The 27,182-nt window shown below is 38.0% G+C and overlaps 1 protein-coding gene across 1 annotated transcript; it reads left to right on the plus strand.

Annotated features, from left to right (window-relative positions):
• The first annotated feature begins 905 nt into the window (after positions 1-905).
• pwp2 (PWP2 small subunit processome component) lies at positions 906-26,418 on the plus strand. The gene is made up of 21 exons (XM_003218967.4): positions 906-1,023; positions 3,542-3,654; positions 4,406-4,500; positions 4,803-4,902; positions 5,476-5,619; positions 7,338-7,473; positions 8,049-8,275; positions 8,888-9,031; positions 10,595-10,665; positions 12,479-12,615; positions 13,170-13,318; positions 14,403-14,550; positions 16,051-16,201; positions 16,651-16,831; positions 18,430-18,577; positions 19,416-19,524; positions 20,267-20,332; positions 21,609-21,827; positions 23,067-23,217; positions 24,353-24,427; positions 25,755-26,418. Exons 1-21 carry the CDS (start codon positions 1,006-1,008, stop codon positions 25,912-25,914), a joined length of 2,742 nt encoding a protein of 913 aa, XP_003219015.1. The 5' UTR covers positions 906-1,005; the 3' UTR covers positions 25,915-26,418.
• Positions 26,419-27,182: the final 764 nt, after the last annotated feature.

The raw sequence follows: 27,182 nt of genomic DNA on the forward strand, positions 1-27,182 counted from the left end.
CCTCCAAAGAATAGAGACCATGGCTTCTCAACGTTTTGACTGCCAGGTGTTTTGACTTCAGTTGTCATAGCTGAATATGGTTCATACTTCCTGGGACTTCTGGGCATTGAAGTCTAAGACATCCAAATGGCCAAAGGTTGGTCTTGTTTAATGGGTTGCTGTGAGTTTTCTGGGCTGTATGGTCATGTTCCAGAAGCATTCTCTCCTGACATTTCACCCACATCTATGACAGGCATCCTCAGAGGCTGTGAGGTATATTGGAAACTAGGAAAGCGGGGTTTATATATCTATGGAATGTCCATGTTGGGAGAAAGAACTCTTGTCTGTTTGAGGCAAGTGTGAATGTTGCAATTGGCCAGCTTGATTAGTACGGTAGCAAATAGCCTGGCAGCTTCAAGTACTGGCTGTTTCCTACCTGGGGGAATCCTTTGTTGGGATGTGTTAACTGGCCCTGATTGTTTCTTGTCTGGAATTCCCCTGTTTTCAGAGTGTTTTTATATACTCTACTGATTTTAGAGGGTTTTAAAAAAATATATTGGTAGCCAGATGTTGTTCATTTTCCTGGTTTCTCTCCTTTCTGTTAAAATTGTCCACATGCTTGTGCATTTCAATGGCTTCTCTGTGTAGTCTGATGTGGTGGCTGTTCGAGTGGTCCAGCATTTCTGTGTTCACAAACAACATGCTGTGTCCAGGATGGTTCATCAGGTGCTCTGCTATGGCTGACTTCTCTGATTGAGTTAGTCTGCAGTGCCTTCGGTGGTCTTATGTAGATTGTCCACAGCTGCATGGTATACGGTAGGCTCCTGTAGAGAGAGAGTCTTATTTAATCTCTGGTCTTTCATCTGCATTTACGGCGCCAGGGGGCGCTCTCGACACCTCCGCCGCCCTCGTCTCTGTGGCTCCTCGTTCTGAATCGGAAGTGAGCCGAGGAAAGCCTTCCGGTGGATCCGCATTTCACGTGTTGGCCTCCCTGGATTTGGCAGCAATTGGAAAGCAGCTTCCGGGATGAAGTTCGCCTATAAGGTCAGCAAAGGCTTTGTTATAGCAGTTACTATACTCTCGAACTGCATAATTTTACTATGTAGATCAGGCATGGGCAAACTTGGACTCAGGCGGCTGAGGGGGAAAAGGAAAGGGCCTGAGGCTGTTAGGAATGGTGGGAGTTGGAGTCCAAAACACCTGGAGGGCCCAAGTTTTCCCATGCCTAATGTAGATGCACCTCATATGTTTGGCTGTAAAATGTGAAATCTGTGGTAATCTAATCTTCAGTAATTCCTCAAGTCTAGTCCTCCAGTGTTTTGGATTTCAACTCCCATCAAGTCCAATGATCAGGGATTCTGGGAGCTGGAGTCCAAAACACCTATTTATTTAATATTTAAAACTATTACGCCCTTTTCACCCCGAAGGGAACTCAGGGTGGATCACAACAAATAGACGGCAAACATTCAATGCCAGAACATAAAGCATAAATATATGTAAACACTAAAATCAGTTATCTTCACATTAAAACTATTATTTAAAAGTGTCACAAGTCAGCCGCACTCACTGAGAAGTCAGGGCAATCACTGAGAAGACCAGAGTTTGGAAAATACTTCTCCAGGATAGTAATTCCCAGAGTTCGTTCTTTGAAATGCTATGGAGTTCAGTTCCAAGCCAGACTGCCTGGAACTTACAGAATCATAGAGTTGAAAGAGACCTCATGGGCCATCCAGTCCAACCCCCTACCAAGAAGCAGGAAATCGCATTCAAAGCACCCCGACAGATGGCCATCCAGCCTCTAATTAAAAGCCTCTAAAGAAAGATTCTACACCACAGTCCGAGGCAGAGAGTTGAACAGCTGAACAGCTCTCACAGTGAGGGAGTTCTTACTCATGTCATTTCCTGTATTTTGAAGCCATTGTTCTGCATCCTAGTCTCCAAGGAAGCAGCAGAAAAAAAAGCTTGCACCCTCCTTTCTATGACTTCTCACATATTTATACATTGCCATCATCATGTCTCCTCTCCGCCTTCTCTTCTGCAGGCTAAACATGCCCAGCTCTCTAAGCCACTCCTCATAGGGCTTATTCTCCAAATCCTTGATGATTTTTGTCGCCCTTCTCTGGACACATTCCAGCTTGTCAACATCTGCCTTCAATTGCAGTGCCCAGAATTGGACACAATGTGATTCCAGGTGTGGTCTGACCAAGGCAGAATAGAGGGGTAGCATGATTTCCCTGGATCTAGACACCATACTCCTATTCATGCAGGCCAAAATCCCTTTGGCTTTTTTTGGCCACTGTATCATATTGTTGGCTCATGTTTAACTTGTCCACGAGGACTCCAAGATCGTTTTCACACGTACTACTGTTGAGGAATTGAAGTCCAAAACAACTGGAGGGCCAAAGTTTGGGCATCGCAACTCTAGGAGAGAAGCAGGTCTCCCAGCAACTTTTCCTCTGGCTGTTTGGATTTCTGTTTGTCTCAATAATAATAATTATTATTATAATTATAATTATAATTATTATTTTATTCTTATACCCCGTCACCATCTCCCGGAAGGGACTCAGGGCAGCTTACATGTAAGACAAAATGCTCATAGATGCAAATGCAAAACAATCTATCAAAGCAAAAGCATAATTAAAATAAAACATAGTTAAATATAACAATCCATATAAAAGCACAATTCAATAAAACATAAGAATATAATCAGCAGTGTTAATCTCAATCAAAACAATACTCAACAAAACCAATTGCCGTCGTACAATGGGTATGACCAGGCTATAAAAAGGCCAGGCATGGGATAGTGCAAGCAGCATTTCATTGGGCCGGGTATTGGATAAAGTGCAGAGAACCCTGTTAAAGTCATCCCGTTGAACCAGTTGCTGCATGGTGAGTCAATGTATAGCTATATAGAATCAATTCAGTGAGTCTGTTGCAATCTGGATAACCAATGGGATTGATACCACTATCTGGTAAGAAAATACAGAAGACTTGGTATTTGCTATGGTTTTGTTTCAACTCTAAACCAAAAGCAGTGCTTCTCTGACTATCCCATGCAGAGGGCTGGCAGGGCTTTCCCTCTCTTAATGTGCCATTGGCCACATTTGGCCACATTGGCCCCAGTTTACATTCTACATTATATGCACTTTCTCTGGCCCAGTTCATTTTTAGAAGTCTACCCAGGTTTTTATCTAAGTATGTCTTACTTAGATATGTTTTATTGATTTGTTTTTTATATTGTTGTGCTTTTTATACTGTCTGTGCATTTTTATACTGCCCTGGCCCCATGTAAGCCGCCCCGAGTCCCTTTGGGGAGATGGAGACGGGGTATAAAAACAAAGTTGTTGTTATTTATTATTATTGTTGTTGTTGTTGTTGTTGTTGTTGTTGTGTCCACTGACTACAGCTTTTTTTCATGGAAACTCTGGGACTAGCAACTAGTAATTCATGGATTGATGTTGGTCCATAGACCCTTATTTCAAGTAACACTGATGTAAACCATTTCTGCTCTTGTGACAGGTTTATGATTGTGAGTGCATTGAATATAACTTTCTCTTCCTAGTTCTCCAACTTGTTGGGTACCGTCTACCGACGTGGAAACTTGAATTTTACTCCTGATGGAAATTCTCTGATCAGTCCTGTGGGAAACCGAATTTCTCTCTTTGACTTGAAAAAGTATGTGTTCTGTACTATTGTTATGGTAACAAACATTTCAAACGGTCTGTGATTCAAGGAGATCATGGATAGGACATGATTCCCTTCTTGACAAAACTATATGAACACTGCTGTTTAAAACGTCTTTGATTTGTTTTCTGACATCCTTCTGCTATATCTTGAATATCCTCAAGAGCTGTGGTTTGATTAGTGCAGCCAATGCCTTCATCAATACAGCTCTTAACTATTTCACACATCTCCTCATGATGGTCTCATCCATATTTTGGCTAGATACAACCACTAGTAATACATATGCAGACTGCCACTAGGACCATGTCTGAAGTTTCCGAGCTTGGTAGAATTGGCTAGAGTTTGTGTTGTGTTATAAGTCCTACGTCATGTCATATCCATGCATAAACAGATGGCAGAGCAGGATTTGGTAGAATTTGCCGCACTATCATAGAAGAAATGTACCATTCCATCTTCAGAGTTACAAGACGGGGAAAGAAGAATCAAGACTAATATCCTGAATTAGTGCAGAAGAGGATGGTGATTCTGTGTTCTGCACTGATGTCTCATATATATTGGTTGACATTGTCTGGAAAATCTGATTCTTTGTCGAGAAATGTGTTCAGAATTGCAGAGTTGCTTTTCCAGTTTGGGCAGAAGGTGTAATTGAGACAACAACTCTGCAAAAAACCATATTTTGTAATTTTTTTTACCATACTGTTTTGTCACTTTTACCATGCTGTTTTCTCACCTTCTCTTCCAGTAACAAGTCTGAAACATTACCTCTTGCAACCCGATACAATATTGCATGTGTGGGACTCTCTCCAGATGGAAATCTTGCTATACTTGTTGACGAAGGTACTTGTTTTTGAAATACCTTGAAAAATAAGATCAATATCAAAATGTACATTAAGCCATATTATAGTAAGATTCCTTTTAAGAATAAATTGTTATTTTTATTTGAATTTTGTATTTGTTCTTTTGGTGTGCAACCAAGACATGATACACCTGCTGCTGGAATTAAGTGGACTTTTAATTTTGTATTTCTTCCTTAAATGTGAGAGGTTATATTGAGAGACCTTGGCAATTATGTGGCTTATATTATTTGAATCTGTTATTTGAAGATTGTCTGAATTATTTCATTGTTGTCTTTCCTGCAGAGGGAGCTGCCGTACTTGTCAGCTTGATAAGTAAATCTGTTATTCATCAGTTCCATTTTCAGAAACCTGTGCACAGTATCTGCTTTTCTCCAGATGGAAAGTATGAGAAAGTTCTTGTGTTTCTTTTTACACCTTTTCTGTGTATATAAATGCTAGTAGTTGTTATTCTGTTCCTATTTCATGATGAAATTTTGTTTAGCCCGGAAGTGGAGACTAAGAATGCATTCATAGAAATGGGTTACATGAAATTTAATGGGATTTGCTTTCAAGTAGATATGTCTTTTTTTCATGCAGCTCCACATGGTGAAAGTCAGTGCATTTGTTTGCAGTTTGTGAAAGTATTTAATAGCACATTGATTACAAATAACTGTATTGTACTGTCAGTATGAACCAAGGGCCAAATGTACATCTCCAGAGTTGAAATACAACACCCATCAATCTGAGCCAGACCAAACCAAGCAGTGATGAGAAATGCTGGGAGCAGCAGTCCAGCAATATATGGAGGACTAGACCCTAACCCTGATACAAACTTTTGTGCCCCTTGAGTTCTTGCACCTTTCAAAGTTAATTATTTAAATACTTTTAATCTAAAATTGTCTTCACCTTTTAAAACATTATGTCTTTGTTGAAGATTTCTATACATGAAGTTGTATCTTCATTTTATATGAAACAGGAAATTTGTGGTCACGAAGGACAACGTGGCTATGATGTACCATGCCCCTGGGAAGAAGAGAGAATTCAATGCATTTGTACTTGACACTACTTATTATGGTGCATATGATGAAACAACATGCATTGATTGGACTGATGATTCTAAGTAAGTTTGTATGCATTTTATTAAAAGTGATAAAATTAGCAAATACATTGAAAGTTAATGGAAATAGTGCTGTTTGTTTCTGCTGATAGATTTGAAAATCTTTGGTTGTTCTGAAAGGAGGGTATCTGACAATGCCACCCAAGTAACATTTTTGTTATAGAGCTGTAATTAGTTGTGTGCCTTTTTCACTCACTTTTGTAGAAATTTTATTGTATGTAAACCAATGACAGTTTATATCAACACAATAAGCAGGAATCTTTATTTTTGTGACATTGACTCTATGCCAGTGGTTCCCAACCTTTTTTGGACCAGAAACCACTTTGACCAGGGACCACTCTCCAACATCAGTAACAAAAGGGTTACAAATCAGTTTTTGGTCAACTTTAGATTAGGTTTGGTCATTTGGGGGTGCTGATTTAGAAAATTACATTGGTTAGATCACATCAGCTTTAGTTTCTGATACAGAACATATGCCATCCAGCAGTTGCCATCTTCTCTCCCAGAGAAAACCATATTAATAATCTAGAGCTGATGTGGTCTATCCAATGCAATTTTCTGAATCAGTACCCCAAATAACCCCAGGAACAGGCCTAAAAATGAAGACACCAAGACGCCCCCACTTCCAGGTGCCACATGGAATGCCTCTGCTCAGGGGGAGGGAAGAGAAGCAGCATTCAGGAGGCTTGTTGCGCTTTTCGTAGGTAGTCAGTTCTCCCCTTCAGACGTTCCCGTTGCCTCTGCACTATAAGAGAGCTTTGTGAGACCAGTCACTCTCGCTGCAACGGTGTAGTAACGGGGAGACAGCAGACCATATTTTAGTTTTTGGGGACCACAGGTTGGGAACCATTGCTCTATGCAATAATTTTCTCATCAAAATCACTTGGAGTCCTAATGTAGGGTGTTTCTGCCAAGCATGTTTTTGATCATCAGTAACCTTCAGTGATCTTGGTAATTTCAGTGCAATGTTTTATTTCACTTTATTGTATTTTGAGAGGGTTTGCAGTAGTATTGTAAACCTCTTGAGGTGAATACATGTCTAGAAGTGTGTCCATGGATTAATGGTTAAGCAGAGACATTCTGAGACTTCCTTATAGGGAAGAAAAGACAATGATATTTTTTCTAATGATCCCTTTATCTTATTTGTGAATTCTTGTGCTATTCTGAAACAGTCTTCTAAATCAGAGTTTCTTAAATTTTTTCTACTTGCAATCCCTATCTTTATGAGAAATTTTTACCTCACCTCAGGCATATAAAATAAGTATAAAGATCAAACATAAATTATAATCAGAATTTGCAACATTTGCTAAACATGTTAAATTTTCTTTCTGTGGAGTACAGCTGAATCATTTTCTGCAGGGTCCACTGTAAACATGACATGTTGCTAACAGATTTGTGTAAACGAGATGTTCAGATTTTTTTTTTACTATTGCCCATTTTTATGACCTCAACATTGAGCTGTGGGGACCTCACTTGGGGTCAGAATCAACAGTTTAAGGAGCTTTGCTGTAGAGAGATGGAAAGTGGAAGAACTCCAGGGAAAAACAGGAACAGGCAAGAAGCATGTCCTATTCCTCCATGAATAAGATTGCGTAATGGATATCTAAATCCAAACTCCTATTTGTATACACATCCTAGGGAATTCCTTTTTTTAACAATATGATGTTGAAGGATTATACTGTGATCATCTAGTAATGAATGTTTGCTTTTCACTATTTCAGATGTTTTGCAGTAGGCAGCAAGGATATGTCAACTTGGGTGTTTGGAGCAGAACGATGGGCCAATCTTATTTATTATGTGCTAGGAGGTCATAAGGATGCCATAGTAGCCTGTTTTTTTGAAGAAAAGAGCCTTGATGTATGTATCCGAATGTTTTATACATTTGTTTTCAATGTTGTTATGTTGCCATTAAATACATTTTGTTTCCATGTAATTCTGGTTTGTGAGTGATCTGTGTATTTCTTCAAATCTTTATGTACTTATGTGGAGCTGCTCTTTAAAATATGGTGATAATTGATGTTCCAAGCAGCTGGAAGCAAGCCAGTAAATAATACTTCAGATATGTTATGTTATACCACCTAAACAAATTGTTGTATAATATGTTATTTATATTATTTCTATTGTACACAGAGTATTATTCTATGATACAGATGGAACAAATGCCATCATAACAAGGATTCTCTTGGTTACAAAACTGAGTGCATTAAATGTCATACATCCAAATAGTTTTCTGACAAAAGCAAAGGAGTACACATAGAAGCAGACTGTGTTTTAGTTTTAGGTCAATAAAAATTTATTAATTTTGTTTTAAGGTTCCATCCAATAGAAGGTCACTGTTAAGGGGTTACGGTTAGATATTTTGGAGGTCAAGTATTGTTAATGAAGCACTTCTGTTGTGCAATAAGTGTAAACATTTTGTCTTGGTATTTCAGATATACACCCTCAGCCGAGATGGAGCTTTGTGTATTTGGCAGTGTGATACGGAGCTAAGCGGTTTGAAACCTAGATTGTCAAAAGACCATTCTGAAGACAATGGAGAATCTGCAATAGATCTAGATGAAGAGCTGACAGAGGAACAGAAGGGCAAAGAGGTCCATGGAAAAGCCAGCACAAATGACAAAGGGAGAACAGAGAAAGTGAAATATTCATGTGCTGTCAAGTAAGTGATCTTCTATAGGCACATATGGTACAGGGATCAAAGGAGAGATGTGTTCTATTCAACATGCTTGTGCTTTCAAATCTAGCATACCTCTTTGTCCTGTTCTTAGTTGCACAAAATAGAACATCTCATAGTATACTGAGAATGTGGGAGTCATAGTATGACAGATGTGCCTGGGATTAAAATAATTTGTTTGGATCCTGTCTTAATTATGCAATTGTGAAACGCTTCATCCTGTTGTGAGATTGTGTCATTGACCTCAAGATGGCCATCTTACAACAAAAGAGCTTCAAAGATAGATTATAATATGAAAGAACCGAGCAAGAGTCCATCAGGAGGCTCAACTCTATTTCCTGGTTTCAACAGGAGCAAAAAAATTTTTTACACTTGGCTTCATTTGAGATAGGATATTGGGAAGGGGATTTCAGTTAGATTTTTCACTAGCACTATTCCTTTTCTTTTTATTATTTCCAGAACTGCATTGTATTATAAACCATAAGCCCTTCATCCAAAATCTATTAAATTGTTCTTTATTGTGAAACTAACTGAATGATAAGCATACTTTTATGAAACATGTGACAGTGAGACATGTGTGCCTTATCATTTCCTCAGACACTTCTTCAACAAAGAGGGAGATTTTAACACTCTGACAGCGGCAGCTTACCACAAGAAAATCCATCTGCTGATCACTGGTTTTGCTTCTGGGATATTTCACCTTCATGAGCTTCCAGAATTTAATCTCATTCATTCTTTAAGGTTGGCATTTGTATTACTTATTGAAAGCTAGTGTATTGTTAAGAAAAATTGCTGAGGGCTAGGAATAATTTAATATGCACATTTAATAAGCAGGGCCCAGGGTCCTGCCTACAGTGCTTGTTTCCAGTTTGTTGCAGCCATAAGGGACTGTTGCTGACTATCATTGTAGAAATCTTTTGAGAGGTCCTAGGAGAGGAGGGAATCAAGGTGGATGTAATAGGCAAACATACTGATTTCCCAAGGTATGCATGCAGAGTTGCATTGAATATAAGTACAGGAAAAAAGAGTAGATTGAGAGTAGTCAGAAAATCAATAAATTGACAAGTTCGCAGTAAAGGTGAATGTGAAGCTTAGGTGGAATCTTGCTTCTTGTAAAGCATTGTGTGAGCTTCAATTGATTCTCACTCTTTATGCCTACACAATAATATTGATCATGGTTGTATTATAAGAAGTTCTCTCTTTTTGAGAGAGAATGATTTGGAGTAGTGATTCTGAATCGTTGATCCTCCAGATATTTTGGATTTCAGCTCCCAGAATACCTGACCATTTCCTAAGTTGGCTGAGTCTTCTGAAGGTTGAAGAACAAAACAGCTGGAGAGCCAAAGACTGAAAACTGGAAGCCAGCCCATTGGCTTATACTATCATTTTTTATTGATGACCAAATAAGGTTTAACTAATGGATCACACCATAGAATTATAGAATAATGGAATAATAAAGTTGGAAAAGACCACATGGACCATCTAGTCCAATCCTCTGCCATGCAGGAAAAGCACAATCAAGACATCTCAAACAGATGGCCATCTAGCTTCTGTTTAAAAGCTTCCAAGGAAGGAGTTTCCACACCATGTACATAATAACTGATGGATCAAACCATGTACATAATATTGCTTGGGAATTTGTATATGCATAGTAGTGTGTGTTGACTGAATGTAATACAATAAATGGTCTGACTTTTTGCTTTGCAAAAAAAAAACTCTTTCAGTTGATCTGTTCTTTTTCTGTGTGTTTAGGTATTTGGCACTAGGGATTGTGAAGATACACAAAACATTTAAAATTCTTAATCTTTGTCTTCACTACTAATGTACTCTCCATTAGATGAATATCTAACAGCAACATAAATGTTTACACTCTGTACAGTGTTTCATAAGCACAAGTTTCAACAATTTATCTAATTATTCAACGGTAAATTTATTATACTGGAATAGATTATGTGACTATGCTGAAATTATCTTAAATATATTCACAAATTAAAGCAGTACTGTTTAGCTTTTTGAAACTGACAGCGTATTTTGCATTTTGTTTTATTCGTTGTGCCAGAGTGAATTTGAGGGATCCGATTTGCAAAACTTTGGCTGACTTAACTTCAAACTAAATGTTCGAGTTTAGTGACCCTTTCTCATTTAGGAGATTTCAAACCTTAATAATGAATGAATGTGTCTGTTTTTAGATGTCTGGTATCAGAACTTGAAAGCTCTGCTTTGCTCTTAATCTTCATTGGTTTTAATCTTTTCCTTGTTTTTTTGTGGGTTTTTTTGTTTTGTTTTGTTTTTTTGTTTTTTTAGCATTTCAGACCAGAGGATTGCATCTATTTCTATCAACAGCACAGGTGACTGGATTGCTTTTGGATGTGCAGGTAAGTATCTGTAGGATCAGGACTCATTATGAAATACGTTGTGCTGAAATCATTCTATAACTCGAGTATTGTGAACATTTCAGATGTGTATATGAAATCCATTGGCAAACTGAGTGTTTTGTTGGCTATAGAACCCAATACTGTCTGCCTTAATTGGTATAAGTCTTAATACTTGACTCTCAAAATGTTCCTAAAAATCATATCTCCCTGTATGAGATTGCCAGTGTGTTAAGATCCTCAACACAGAAGTGCTGGACCACTCTAACAATGATCATGTCGGACTACACAGAAAAGCCATTGAAATCCACAAATATGTGGACAATTTCAACAGAAAGAGGAAACCATGAAAATGAACAAAATCTGGCTACTAGTATTAAAAAACTCCAAAATCAGAACAGTAAATAAAGACCAATACTCTGAAAACAGAGGAATTACAGACATGAATCAATCAGGGGCAGCTAACACCCCAGAACAAAGGATTCCCCCAGGCATGAATGAAGCTTGCAAGGCCATTAATGCTAATCAAGGTGATTAATCACAACATTGACACTGGTCTCCAACAGACAAGAGTTCTTTCTCCCACCCTGGACCTCCCACAGATATATAAACCTCCCTTGCTTAGTTTTCCAATATACCACACAACCTTTGAGGATACCTGCCATAGATGTGGGTGAAACATCAGGAGAGAATGCTTCTGGATCATGGCCATACAGCCCGGAAAATGCACAACAACCCTGTGATTCCGGCCATGAAAGCCTTCGATAACAAATTGCCATTTGACAATTAATTGGTTGAGGGGAGTGTTTTTTATAGTTTATCTGTGCTGTATTTTTTATTTTTAAATGATTTTTCATTTTTAAATATTCACAGTGCTTCAAAATGATAATTGGTTCAATTTTGTTTCTACATTTATCACCGTGTTTTTGCCAAAATCTTGTTTCAAATCTTGTTATAAACCACATCGGAAGTTTAGATGGATATGTAAACAGATGGTCCCTGGGTTAGATTCAGGATAGGTTACGTAATTTGTTCTTAAGTTGAATTTGTATGTAAGTTAGAACACATATATTTTTTAAGTGTAACTACAGCCAAAAATATTATTCTTAGGTTTGAATAGCATACCGTAGGGCAGGGTTAACACCCCTCTAGTTTTGTGCTCCTGTTCAGAAGATTTCACCTCACTTTCTGTCTCTGTGCAAATTAGATTTTGAAACAACTTGGCTTGTTGTAGAAACAAGAATTGTTCAGAAAGATTCAGTGGAGACCCCTTTTCCCATTATAACACTTTCAGGAGTGAAGGAGTAGATTTCTCTCACTTTCTGTTGTGTCACCCCTGTCTATAACTATGAGTTGTTTGTAAGGCTGATGTTTGTCACTTGGGAACTGCCTGTAGACAGACACACACACACACACACACACACACACACACACACACAGAATGAATGTGCATAGGTGTATCTTCCATTACTTCTCCCATTACTGCTGAAATAATTGGTAGGATTTTTAAAGCCTGGTGAACAAACAATATACAGTAGGGAAAAAAGTATTTAGTCAGATACCAATTATACAAGTTCTCCCACTTAAAAAGATGAGAGAGGCCTGTAATTGACATCATAGGTAGACCTCAACTATGAGAAACAATATGAGAAAACAAATCTAGAAAATCACATTGTCTGATTTTTCATGACAATGTGATTTATCAGTGTGACTTCTGACTTTATAAATGTTAGAATATTTCAGGAAACTATGCTGATGGTACAGTTGGTTTTGAATTGAACTATATGCTTAGCATATCTTTTGATTGTACTGACAGGTTTGGGGCAACTCCTGGTGTGGGAATGGCAAAGTGAGTCCTATGTGTTGAAGCAGCAAGGTCATTTCAACAGTATGGTGTCACTTGCATATTCTCCGGATGGGCAGTACTTAGTTACTGGAGGACATGATGGAAAAGTAAGTCTATTGTGGTTGGTGACGTTGTGGCTTTCTCTAATTTATATACTGCAATAATAAAAATAACATTCTAGAATAGCTGATTGTTTTCTTCAATTTTGGCAAACAGGTCATAATTGTTAGAATTCCCCATTATATTTATGTATGTTTTTATTCCTATTTTGCTGTGGTTAGTTGTGGTTTTATTTTTAAATACTTAGAACAGAAAAATGTGTACCATAGGCATCAACCACTTGAGTTTGGTCAGTTGCCAGTGAGATTTATGAGGGCAAAATGAGATGTTTGTGGCACTAAGCTTTAAAAGGCATAATTCTGAGTTTTGCATTTAAACCTGACTAGTTAATTTTCTAAAGAGGGTAACAATTAATAGTGTTACATAGGGGACTATACTTTTGGTGGGTGATGGTCACTTGCTGAAGTTAAATATTGTATAACTCCTAATACTCAAGCGGTGGTCCATGGACTGATGTTTGTCTGTAGATTATTGCCAAACTGCAAAGCTATTGGCTGCCAATCTGGAGCCGGATGAAAGGCTTTTTCTATCTTATTTGCAGGTGAAGGTATGGAATACTACCAGTGGCTTCTGCTTTGTCACCTTTACAGAACACAGTAGTAGCATATCTGCAGTAACATTTACCAGCTCTGGTTATGTCATTTTGAGTGCTTCCCTGGATGGCACAGTGCGAGCTTTTGATCTGCACAGGTAATTCTTTTAATATGGAATAGAAACTAGAGGCTCAATTTAATCTTAGTGTTATCAAGAGTAAACCTACAGAGATGAACTTTAAGTAGTTGTGACTGAGAAATGCATTTGGATTTCATGTGCATATTCTAGATAGGGCTAACATTTATGCTAAATATGTCTAAAATGTGAAGACTTATTATATAGGCAGTCCCTGAGTTACAAACATTCGACTTACAAATGACTCACAGTTAAGACGGTGCTGAGACAACAGGAACTGACAGAAATCTACCCCTTGGAAGGGAAATCCACTCCTGAAAGAGTTATCATGGGGGGAAAGTGTTTCCACTGAAGCTTTCTGACCAATCCTTGTTTCCACAGCAAGCCAAATTTTTTTAAATCCAATTTTCACAGGGACAGAAAACGAAGTGAAATCTTCTGAACAAGGGCACAGGCAACAAAACTGACACCACAGGGCTGTTAACCTTTCCTTGTGCTATCCAAAGCTCGCTCTCTCTCTCTCTCTCTGTGTATATGTGTGTGTGTGTGTGTATGTATATGTGTGTGTGTGTGTGTGTGTGTGTGTATATATATATATATATATATATATATATATATATACACACACACACACACACACACACACACACACACACATACACACACACATACATACATACACACACACACTCAAAAAATGTACCTGTTACGACTTACATATAAATTCAACTTAAGAACAAACCTACAGAACCTGTCTTGTTCATAACTTGGGGACTGCCTGTATACTGGTGACACACACATTCGTAAGGCTACATGTGCAAATTTTGATGTAATACTGTCTTCAAGTATCATCTGGAGGTCGCATTTGACAAGTTGAAAGTATTGCATATCAAATGACATCTTATATCAGAAACTGACATGTCATAAGCTTTTTTTTTCCCACGAGGAGATGGTGGCGGGGTATAAATAAAGTTTTATTATTATTATTGTTGTTGTTCAAATATGATGAGAAATGTACTTTGTTAAACTTACTTTAAAAATATGTTGAATTGTTCATAAACACAGAGGTTTCTTCTTAAATATCACTTTTGCATATTTTAAACAGATACCGCAATTTCCGCACCTTCACTTCTCCCCGACCCACCCAGTTCTCTTGCTTGGCTGTGGACTCTGGTGGCGAGATTGTGTCAGCAGGTTCTCAGGACTCCTTTGAAATATTTGTGTGGTCTGTGAAGAGTGGACGGCTCTTAGATGTAAGGAACAGGCTTCTTAGCAGGGGGTTGGACTAGATGGCCCATGTGGTCTCTTCCAACTCTACTATTCTATGATTCTATGATTCTATGATTCTGTTGTGACAGTCTCCACATATTATCAATTTTTATTACATCCTTCTTTGTTTTTAGAAGAGAAAGCATCTATTGGTAGAGATCTAACTAAACATTATGTAAGCCTTCTCCTTTTCCAGGGATTACGAATGCAGGATCTCAATGAAAGTGGAAAAATATGAATAAAAACCCTATGTTTTACCTGAGAGTACACCTTTCTAGGTCCTCGAGATCGACTCTGTGGGAAGTTGACCATAGAATCAATAAGATAAACTTCTGGTGGAAGTTCACCATAGTGTCTCCCTTGATGACCTAGAGCAGGGGTCCCCAAACTTTTAAAACAGGGGGCCAGTTCACGATCCTTCAGACCGTTGGAGGGCTGGACTATAGTTGGCCACCAAGCAATAATAATTAATAACAACAACAACAAAGAGGGTTGGAAGAGACCCTTTGGGCCATTGAGTCCAACCCCCTTCTGCCTCTGTGACCAAAAGTACAAGCAAAGCATCCCTGACAGATGGCCACCCAGCCTCAATGTTAATAATAATAATAATAATAATAATAATAATAATAATTATAATGAGCGTTGGAAGAGAAGAAGAGACTCCTTGGGTCATTTAGCCCAACCCGCTTCTGCCCTTGTGCCGTGGGGGCCGGATAAATAGCTTCAATGGGCCGCATCCGGCCCCCGGGCCTTAGTTTGGGGACCCCTGACCTAGAGCTTTCTAGAGAAAGCATCATAATTAAAACTGAAAATAATCAAATCCACAAAAATTAAATTGCAAATGTGGGGTGCTGATTGAACTGAGCTTCTGTGATTGAAATTGATAATTAACCACAGTGAAATTATGGTTCTATAATGCACTGTTTGCCAATTTCTCTTAGTACTTAATGAAACTTTTTTGCATTGAAATTATTATTTTAGCAGTTAATTTTGCTTTTCTGTGTAGTTATTGTGCCTATAGTAGCTTTCTTTGTGAGGCAAGCAGGATAGTCTGCTCCATGTCCAGTTAGTTTTATTTCCCCTACTATAACGTTGTATCCAGGCCAGCTACATAATGTTGTCCTGTGCTAGTTCCAACCCATTGTTCTTAGTTATGATTCTACGGTGTGTTGTCCACAGTGTGTTAGTACTGACTTTCTTGTTCTTGATTCAGTCTGTCCACCAGTTTTCTTAGAAGAGCAGCTTGTAATCTTGAAATGTACAGACATTCAAAAGATGGGAAACTGGGTCATATTGTTTACCATTTGGTCTAAAAGTTGTATGCCATAGTAAATTAAAATATTGGAATTTCAGCCTGATAATCTATGTGATGTGCAGCCTTTCAACCACTGATTGTATGCTCACCCATTTATGTGGTTTAGGATAATGTATAGAACTAGCAGTACATTGTGTTCATATGTTTATGTATGTATTTTTTTCATTAGGTCTTAGCTGGCCATGAGGGCCCCATCAGCAGTTTGTCTTTTAATCCAATGAAATGTGTTCTAGCAAGTGCCTCTTGGGACAAAACAGTAAGATTGTGGGATATGCTGGATAGCTGGAGAACCAAGGAAACTCTCCAACTTAGCTCAGATGGTAAATCCCCTTGAAATCTTTTCAGTTACTATTATTGTTTGTGTGATGTTCGACAGCAAAATAGATTTTTGTTTCTGCATAAGGCCAGTGCACATCTGGGTTTGCTCTTCCAGGATGGGAGGGAGGCTCTATAGAAGAGTACCCTAGGTCTCAACCCAGAAAAATACCATAGTAAGTAGATGATATTGAAGGTCATTTAAGAGAATCAAGCAAAATCAACAGAGACACATTCTATTAAATGAGCACGTCTTTAACATGTAAGATGTTGATGCTGTGCAAAGGTTTTTAATCTGCTTTTTGTATGAGACTAGTTTCATATGTGGAACTGCCACTGCCACCTTGAGTCCGCCTTGAGTCCCCTTTGGGGTAGAAAAAAGCAGGGTATAAATAAATAAATAAATTGTAGTCAGAATGGTTTCTAATTCAGGCTTGACTACCAACTTTTGCAGTACTTGCTGTGGCTTTCCGTCCGGATGGCAAGGAACTTGCTGTTGCTTCACTGGATGGACAGATCACTTTCTGGGATCATGAAAATGCTATGCAGACTGGATCCATTGTGGGGAGGCATGATCTGCAGATGGGGAGAAAGGAACTGGACAAGATAACTGCCAAGCAAGCAGCTAAGGGAAAGTAAGTTGAATACTTGTTAACTTTCTATGGAGAGCTAGCTATTTGCTTTCGAAAATGAAATGCCTGTTCTACTGCTGGTAAGTTTACAGAACAGATGTGAGAAGTTGAACATTTCATGGTTACTCATGTATTTTCCATGCGCTTGTTGAAATATCAGAAATTATGGCCTTCTCTTTTTCTAAATAGAACATGGCTTTTAATGGCAAAAAAAGGCCTGACTGTAGAAGGTTTAAATATTTGGGTCAATGACATTTGAAAAATGATGCCCAGAACTTTTCTTATATAAGTATATAACCTTAACAGCCCGGGCTGTGGTGCAGGCTGGTGAGCAGTCAGCTGCAGCCAGCTGCAACAAATCACTCTGACCAAGAAATCATGAGTTCGAGGCCAGCCTGGAGCTGCGTTTGTCTCTGTCTTTGTTCTATGTTAAGGCATTGAATGTTTGCCTAATATGTGTAATGTGATCCGCCCTGAATCCCCTTCGGGGTGAGAAGGGCGGAATATAAATGCTGTAAATAAATAAATAACAGTCAAAAGTAGTTAGAGAAAAGAGGTAAATGTTTTTGAAATCTTAGTAATTTAGTTGATTTTTAAACAATGATATTCAGGCAATCTGTACAGGTAGAGGGTAATTTCACTTCTAATAAATCTTGAAGTGACATGAACATGATTATCATTATGAACATTTATCTTAGATAAATGTTTGCCTTCATACTTGTTGAAACCCAGAGGTTCACACAAGTACTGTACACCCCCCCCCCCCCCCCAAATATCTTTGGGGATACATTCCTGAACCTGTCATGGAACAGGACTCTATATAATAGCAAATCCTACTGAAATGAACAACTTCTGTTGGAAGTTACAATAGACCTCTAGGAATTTACTAGATACTTCAATGGGACACTTTGGTAACTTTTGCCAGAAACATATGATAGAATTGCCTGAAGGACATAAGAAATTGCTAGAGAGGGCAATATATATTTGTCAGATGCAGGTAGGTGAAACCATGGGTCCTGGCCTACAGATACGAACGGGGCTGTGCATCACTTCAAAAAATGGAGGGTCCCATGGTCAGTTCAAGGAGGATTGAGTATAATTGGTGCACAGTAGGACCTAAAGCAATTCTTAGTTTCAACTAGAATAGGCATGTTGAAGTAGTGGGATGCATGGAAATGTCCTGAACAAGCTCCTATTGATAGAATGGGTCTATTATAGCCAGGTCTCAAAATTGGGGTTGATCCTGGGAGTCGCATAATAGATTGCTTCAGCTGGAAAAGAAATATCAGCTAGAGTGGGCAGTTAGTATTTTACTGAAAAATGCACTGGACAGAATAACTCCCAAGAGCAATATTTTGTTGCATATTCCATTAATTCTCATAGTTGTTCCCCAGCGAGGAAGCTGAAATTGATGGCAATAAATCATCATATATTCAGAAGAGATTTGATGCAAATCTAATTGTTCTAATGTGGCTACCCTTTTAGAGTAGATAGATATATTCAAAAATAATCATTCTGGAGGAAGATTTAAGCTGTATAACCTTTAAACCATAAGATGAAGATGAAGTTAATAATTTATACTTTGGGATTTTTTTTTTTAGATCTTTTACTACTTTGTGTTACTCAGCTGATGGGCAGTGTATTCTGGCAGGAGGGTTGTCAAAGTTTGTTTGTATTTATCATGTCAAGGAACAGATTCTCATCAAGAAATTTGAAATATCTTGCAATCTTTCCTTAGATGCAATGGAGGTTAGTGATTGAAATGTGTATTCTGTACATTTGCAAGTTTGTTTTCTTTTCTTTCTATAAAATAGTCCATCAGCTGGACATAATCCTGGCTCAGCTGGCTAGGCATGTTCAAATGATAACAATGGAATGTTTCGTATCTGATTATTTGCTTAGTCCCATTGGAAGTAGAGCTGTATGTAGCCACACAGAAGTAATGATGTAGCTATTGGAACAATAGAGGCGGGGACTAGGATTCCTTGGTGGGTTGTCTCCTTTGTTTTGTCTCATTTGATGCTTCTGTTGCATTCTTTTTGTATAGAGTAATTTTTCCAAGGTCTTTATACATTTGCATATGTACAAAACCCCATCTTTCCTCACTCCAATCTTCCTTCCACCACCCAGCCTCCAATGTGCAAGTTACAAACCACCTAAAGGGTTGCCCACTTTTGACGTATAACATATTATATAATGGGCATGTTTGCTGTTATTTCCCTACAGTAATATTTTAGTCTTTGGACTCAGGGGTGCAGACATTCAAGTGTTTCTGTTCTAAAGCATTGCTGTCTTAAGGCACCATTGTTGATTTTTTCCTCTGAGCTGCCTTTGAGTATTTCACTTTCATTCAGGAATTAAGGGTACTATTGGATTTTTTTGGAAACGGGGATGCGTATACTGTAGCCTATATGCAGTACTAGAACTTCAGTTTGGTGGCCCCTGAAAATCCTCATCCGTTTCTCAAAGTTCCCCATCCCACACATTTCCCTGTTTCAAACATCACAGAGATTTCAAACACTTGATCTGAATTGATGCATATGTTGCTTGGAGAAATTATATATCTGTCATATCATTTATTTGACAGGAATATTTGGATCGCAGGAAAATGACTGAATTTGGCAGCATGGCCTTAATTGATGAAGGAGGTGGAGACGATGAAGGTGTTGCCATCCCTCTTCCAGGAGTGAAAAGAGGTATCCTTTTCTCTGCACCAGTATTCAGCATAGTTTGCATTTAGTTTGTGGTTTCACTATGTGAGTTATTGTGCTTCTTTGTAAAGTCAGTGAAGGATGAGAAGGCTGAGAACACTGTCTTTTAAACATTCTTTCTTGATTCTCACTTACAGAAGTGGTAATCAAACATTTTAATTCAGTTATGGATCAATCAGTAGAAATAACTTCTTTTTCATGGACGTGGAATTTCTGTTTTCAGTACTAGGGCTCTAATCTGAAGCATGAAGGAGTCTGAACAATAAACAGTGCCTCTGAGTTGGTTCAGAGTGGCATGTCCTCAGAATCTGAGTACTAAAAGCTTTGTTATTTCTGGTTTTTGGAAAAACAACCCAACTATTTTTAAGTTTTGTGATGCTTCTAGGCTAGTAGCATTTCATTTCTAATCTTGCTTTGTAAAATTGTCCAATTGTTTTTCCCTCTTGTGTTGTGTTTTCACTCATTAAGACTTATATGGCTTTTAACTGAGGGCCCTTGATTAGTGTTGGGTCTGAATTTGTTTCTTTAGTATTTCTGTAATGCTGTGTTTTGACTTTAAAAAATATTTCTAATATTACCAAACACTATCACACTCACATACGTTTATCTGGTGCATTTATCACATTTGTTGGTGGCTGAGTGGAATGTGCAATGTTATGTTTGATTATGTACATGACAGATTATTTCTTGCAGGATGATATTGATTTGTTTTTCACTGTTTTTTCAGGTGACATGAGTTCTCGATCTTTTAAACCAGAAATAAGAGTGACCTGTCTCAGCTTCTCTCCTACTGGTGTGTTTCACAATTGGTTTAGCAGGGTTTTTTTAAGTGTCTGTTGGCAATGTTAAATGCCATCTTAGCTCACATCTAGAACAGTGTAACTAACCTTAATGTTTAGGTATTTGACAAATATCAACATTTTCGTAATGTATATGATTAGTAAAATCATTCAACATCATTTTAACATCTTTATTAACAACTTAGACGAAGGGTTAGAAGGCACGATCAAGTTTGCAGATGACACCAAACTGGGAGGGATAGCCAACACTCCAGAAGAAAGGAGCAGGATTCAAAATGATCTTAACAGACTAGAGAGATGGGCCGAAACTAACAAAATGAAGTTCAACAGGGACAAATGCAAGATACTTCACTTCGTCAGAAAAAATGGAATGCAAAGATACAGAATGGGGGGACGCCTGGCTAGACAGCAGTACATGTGAACAACATCTTGGAGTCCTCATGGACAACAAGTTAAACATGAGCCAGCAATGTGATGCGGCTGCTAAGAAAGCCAACGGGATTTTGGCCTGCATCAATAGGGGTATAGCGTCTAGATCCAGGGGAGTCATGCTCCCCCTCTACTCTGCCTTGGTCAGACCACACCTGGAATACTGTGTCCAATTCTGGGCACTGCAGTTGAAGGGAGATGTTGACAAGCTGGAAAGCGTCCAGAGGAGGGCAACTACAATGATCAAAGGTCTGGAGAACAAGCCCTATGAGGAGCGGCTTAAAGAACTGGGCATGTTTAGCCTGCAGAAGAGAAAGCTAAGAGGAGACATGATAGCCATGTACAAATATGTGAGGGGAAGTCATAGGGAGGAGGGAGCAAGCTTGTTTTCTGCTGCCCTAGAGACTAGGACGCGGAACAATGGCTCCAAACTACAGGAAAGGAGATTCCACCTGAACATCAGGAAGAACTTCCTCACTGTGAGGGCTGTTCGGCAGTGGAATTCTCTGCCCCTGACTGTGGTGGAGGCTCCTTCCTTGGAGGCTTTTAAGTAGAGGCTGGATGGCCATCTGTCAGGGGTGCTTTGAATGCGATTTCCTTCTTCTTGGCAGGGGGTTGGACTAGATGGCCCATGAGGTCTCTTCCAACTCTACTATTTTATGATTCTATGATTCAACCTTACAATAACTTAGTAAACTTAAGTAACAAGTTTTTTTGCATTAAAAGATAATTTGTTAAGACTGCATGTGTCAAAGTTGCCTTTTGTTTTCTCCTCCATGTGCCTGCTGTCCCTCTAGGCATGTACAGTTTTAATTAACACAAGCGGTGTTTCTCTTGCAGGACGAAGCTGGGCAGCAACCACCACCGAAGGCCTTCTCATCTACTCTTTAGATGCTGGCCTGATCTTTGATCCATATGACCTGGAAATTGACATCACTCCTAGTAATATTCGTAAAGTACTACTTCAGAAGGAGTTCACCAAAGCAATTGTCATGGCTTTCCGGCTGAATGAAAAGAAGCTAATTCAAGAGGTCTTGGAATCTGTGCCATATAATGAAAGTAAGCTAGACTGTTGCTGCCACTTTTGTTGTGTTCTGTCAATACAGGAAAAAAATAACACAACAAATTATCTCAATTACCTGGCAGGTGGTGGAAGATCATAATGAGTAACCATCATAGGAACAAGAAGGAAGGTGTGATTGAGACTGTAGAATATAGGATTTCATTGATTGTTTTTTTTATTTTGTGGCAAGCACATACACACCTATAGCTTGAGATTAGAAGTTTTGGATGGGTCACATCGAATTTAAAGCAGGGATCGGCAAAGTGTGGCATGAGGTTGTGTGTGCCTTCCCCTCCATTATTTTGTAGCCTCCAACTCTTCTAAATCTTTCCCAGTTTTGTCAAAAAGCAGGTGAAATGTTTCTTTTGGATATCTCCTGGAGCAGTGATTCATTTCTAAATAAAATGCAGGGTCTCCTTGCTCGATTTAACATAATTATATCCTTCTCTTTCAAAACCAGGAATTGTTTTGTTTTGTTGTTGTGTTTGTTGTTAACTGCCTTTAAGTTGATTTTGAATTATATGACTCATTTATGTTGTATGGCTTCCAGCAATTGCTGACTTGAGGTGATCCAAACATGGACATATCACAGGGTTTCTTTGGCAGAATTTGTCCTCTAAGGTTGAAAGAGCGTGACTTGCTCAAATCCACCCAGTAGGTTTCCATGGCTGAGTGAGGATTTGAACCTTGGTTTCCAGGTTCATAGTTGAATGCTTTATTTTCATTACTCAGTATTTTTGGATGTCTGTAAATTACTGCAAGGTATCTGTGGCAGAAAATTAGTCCCTGAACCTGCTGAAGTTGCTTATCCTTGATCTAGAACCAGGCTTCTTAAACTTTTCTACTCGGGACCCCTTTTGGCCGGAGAAATTTTTACGTGACCCCAGGTATATAAGTATATACAATAGGTATAAAAATAAAACATTTACTGATAAATCAGCATTTGCAAGGCTGGCTAAATAGGCTGATTTTCCTTTTAATGAAGTACGGCTGATGTATCTTTTGCAGAGCCCACTGTATACATTGCACAACAGATTCATGTAAATGTGTAAAACAGCTACTGGGTGACGTTCAGAATTTTTTTTTCGGGACTCCAACATTGAACTAAGAGGAGCCCCATTTTGATTGGGAACCACAGTTTAAGAAACTAATTTAGAGCATTATCTTCTACATATTGTACTTTTGGCCATGTGATATTAACAATAAGTCTTGTTTTTTTATTTATTTAAAAACAGTTGAAGTAATCTCCTCATCACTTCCAGAATTATATGTTGAAAAGTTACTAGAATTTTTAGCATCTTCCTTTGAGAAGTCTCGTCACTTGGAATTCTACCTTATCTGGACGCAGAAGTTGCTAATGCTGCATGGATGCAAGTTAAAGGCAAGGTTAGTGAGCTTGGGTTTAGGAGGGGGTAGTGCAGGAGGGAGAGTGCAATGGAAACCAAGTTCCTATCTTTGTAAGAATTTTGGAATGGTTACTGTCCTCTTAATGGAACTGAACCTGAACTATATAAGGCACCAAAAGTTGATTTTATTGTGTGTGTGCGTGTGTCATTCCTCTTAACTTTTCTGTTTGGACTTTTACGGATTAGATTGTTCACAGCTTTGAGTAAAATGTTCTCTTTAGGAACCTCTAGGCTCTTCAGTGAGACTTTTTGGTCGGCTTCCCCCAGTCATACTGGAGGAGCTAGAGATTGCTAGAGATAATATTTCAATAGAAATCTCTAGGTGCTCCAATGTGACTCTATGATAATCATCCAGTGAAAACTGACCATAGAGTTGTGATGGAATGCCTAGAAATTTCTAGAGACATATTCTCTCAGGTTAAAAAAAAAATCTTTATTTGGATTTTTCACTTTCATGAGGGGTCTGTGCCTCTAATCCTGGTAAATGGGGGGAAGGCAGGCTGTATACTGTTTCACTCCCTTACAATTTCACTCATTCAGTTATTCACTTAGGGCCTCTTGTACAAGCTACATCCTTTTCTTGGTATCACTGTTGTTAGTCCTATTGAAAATAGTACATTCTCTATTAGTCACATGTCTGTGAACGTAACCCTCGCAGATGGGTCATACTGTAGTTTTCAAATGACTCCCCCAATTATTAAGATTTTTTAACATGTATATTTATTTATTTTTTAATTCATTCAAATATACATACATTTGCGAGTGTTTGTTACATACAGTGCAATACTTCCCAGCTATTAGTCTTCCATAATCATTTCTCAGATAATATATTTTCATTAAGGGGTCACAGTCTTCTATTTAAATTGCACATATAAAGGTATTATAGGCTCCAAATTAATATCCATTTCCTTTTTGTTTACATTTCTATAACTTCCCCTATGTACATTTTTAGATTAATTTTACATTGAGATATTGGCTCATTATTAAGATCTTTTAACCTTTTGATACTTCATGTTGTTAAATGTATAAATGAACAATTTGTTATATTTAAGAAGGTACAGAATGACTATAAATACTGTGAGATTTATGAAGCTGTATGCATTTTGCTTTTCCAGGTCTAATAAATTGCTGCCTACGGTTCAGTTTCTGCAGAGGAGTATTCACCGTCACTTTGAAGATCTCTCTAAACTGTATGTATTCAACTGCTTTTTTTCTTTAAAATCACTCCCCCCCCATAGCAAAGGGATGAATACTGAATAAATAAATGTAAACTAAAAGGCTTGTTCTCTTTTACCCTCCCAAAATGTTTTGGTGAATGAGTTTTTAGCTTTATGTGATTTTGTTTTGGCACTCATTTACATCCCTCATTCTGCTTTAAGGCAGGGCAAAATGCACCACATATCTCCCTGCAGACCTCTAACTTATTTTTGCATACAAAAATAAGTGTTTAAAAGGTGTGATATTTGAAGACATAGACCTTTTACTCTTTGCTTATTAAAACATAGTGCATCAAGTAATGGAATGGCAAGAGCTGCTAGTACACACTCTGACATATAAGGCATGGATCAGTTAACAAAGCCTCTGACAATAAAAATACTTTTACAAAACTTTCTTACCCCCATCTCCCCTCCATTTTTCTTCTTGTATTCTGTGTTCTTTAAAAGGGTTTTTCCTCCCACAGCACAAGCATTGGGAGGATAATGAAAGAGGGCTGGAGAACCACAGATTTTGGTGATGTTTTATAGCAATGTGTTTGTAGTAAACAATGCCATAAACCTTGAGTTTGGAAAGAACATATTATTTTCTTGCTGGATATCGCTGTAGTTATGCCTGTCTTCCTATAACAGGCAAGGTAAACAGGATCGAGGATCTTTACCAAGTATGTGTGATGGCAAAACAGTGAGGGAGAAAAAAGAAAGTAAATAAGCTACACCACACTTTTTCTAAAAAAAAAAAAAGCATAAATATGTAAGTTTGACCACCAAAATGGGAATCATAGCAAGAGTTGAGGCTACTGTAACAGAGAAAAACCTTCACACACATTTTGGAAGATTTCAATTGATTTCTAGGAGGTTCGGAATATTTTTGTGTGCATATTGTTAGTTTTGAGTGAAACCTTTACTGAAACATGTTAAAATGTTTTTTATGATGTAGGAACCTATCTTTATTATTCACATATTATTTCTTTTTCTGGTACCACTTTTTTGTTTAAAGAAGCAATGTCCATAAACATAGCCATGTTGTTACGTAACGTATACCTGTGTTTAAATAATAGAGACTTGCATGTGTGAGACATCATAGATCAAGTACCATAGACAGATGTTCATATAACTTAATCATTTTGTGTTTCATTGAGGTCAGTGATAATTGTTGAATAATTGGACCCATGTGTAAATAAATTTCAACTAGAAGGGTATGTTTTACTCTTGATTCTATTTTATACAAATAAAGAAGTTTTTCGTAGCACTGCTTTAAGGAGACTCTCAAAAATCTTCTCTATGGTCTTTCTTTCTGCAGTTGTGACTGGAATTGTTACAACATGAAATATATACTGTCCATTTCGCAACAGCGGGGTATCAAACGTACAGCAGAAACATCTGAAAATGATGAAGATTTGGTGAACTTGGAGGACTCCAGTGACGACTCTCTTATGGAGGAATCGGCTGGGGTTTCATAAAAAAGACTCATTTTCTCTTTAAGAACTGTTTTCTGCATGCAGCAGTAATTTAAACAGTGGTATTCACTGTGAACTGAACAGCCCTCATAGTGGCTTATTTCATACATGTGACTTCAGTGTGCAGCAGTACGATTGATAATAAACATTGATCTCTCTCTCTCTCTCTCTCTCTCTCTCTCTCTCTCTCTCTCTCTCTCTCTCTCTTTTCCCTTCAGATAATGAGCTTGCTCATTTTTCTGTAAAATAACCTACTTAACAGATATTTTGTTAATGCCATTAAACTTCAGTCTTTTTGCTTTTTTTCTTTTTCTTTTTGCTTTTTTTGCTTTTAGAATAAAACAGAGTTGGCATTCATGGTGCAGATTGTCCCCAGTGTAAATAGTAAACATGTCTGCATATGTGCAGGATTTCTGTGTGTCACAATTGCCTAAATGGCTTTTGGTATAAAATCACTTCTGTTCAATTAATCCATTATGAGAGTAAATAAATATAAGGAACACTGAATCTGGATCTGGATGAAAGGTTTGTAAACAAAGCAAGATTCCATGGTTGAGTAGGACTTCTAAAAATGGATCAAGCACATTGTGTTTGCAATGTTCCTCATCCATTAAAGTATTTCTAGATATCAGAATGGAAATACAGTAGTCAGATGAATGTGTGTTTATGGCTTCAAGAGGTTTTTAAAGTATGTTATATTACCTGGTCATTCTTTTTTTTTTTTTTTACAAGGAGAACTTACAAAAAATAAACATTAATACGCCAAACAATAAAATCACACTAGCCAATATATAACAGATAGAAATCGTTTTTTAAAAGTAGTAATAATAGCCTAATAAATACTTACAAGTAATAGGCAGGCAGACATGGGACCAGTTATTCCAATAGTGATGTGTGTGTGTGTGCATATATTCTGTCTGTGCCAACAAATAATCTCTCAACTATGGTAACTTAGGCGATCCCTCGTAGCTCGAGAATGATGGTCCTCCAAATGTAGTGACCCCAAACTACGACTCCCACGATTCTATAGCATTGAGCCATGGCTGTTAGATGAGTCAAACAGCATTGATTCTGCAGTGTAGATGCATCCTTGCAAGTATATTTATTTATTTATTTATTACATGCATTTATACCCCGCCCTTCTCCCCGAGGGGACTCAGAGCGGCTTACATTCTGCCACGAGGGCCAGCAACAAATATACTATAAAAACAAAGCAATTAAAACATGATAAAAACATGATAAAAACATAATAAAAAGTATACAAAAATTAA

Source organism: Anolis carolinensis, chromosome 3, assembly GCF_035594765.1.
Source record: "Anolis carolinensis isolate JA03-04 chromosome 3, rAnoCar3.1.pri, whole genome shotgun sequence".
In the NCBI taxonomy this organism is placed as follows: Eukaryota; Metazoa; Chordata; class Lepidosauria; order Squamata; family Dactyloidae; genus Anolis; species Anolis carolinensis.

Coding starts and splice junctions, on each gene's coding strand:
- pwp2 (XM_003218967.4), top strand. Junction 4,903..5,475: donor TGCTTTTCTCCAGATGGAAA/GTATGAGAAAGT, acceptor TATATGAAACAG/GAAATTTGTGGTCACGAAGG. Junction 9,032..10,594: donor AATCTCATTCATTCTTTAAG/GTTGGCATTTGT, acceptor TTGTTTTTTTAG/CATTTCAGACCAGAGGATTG.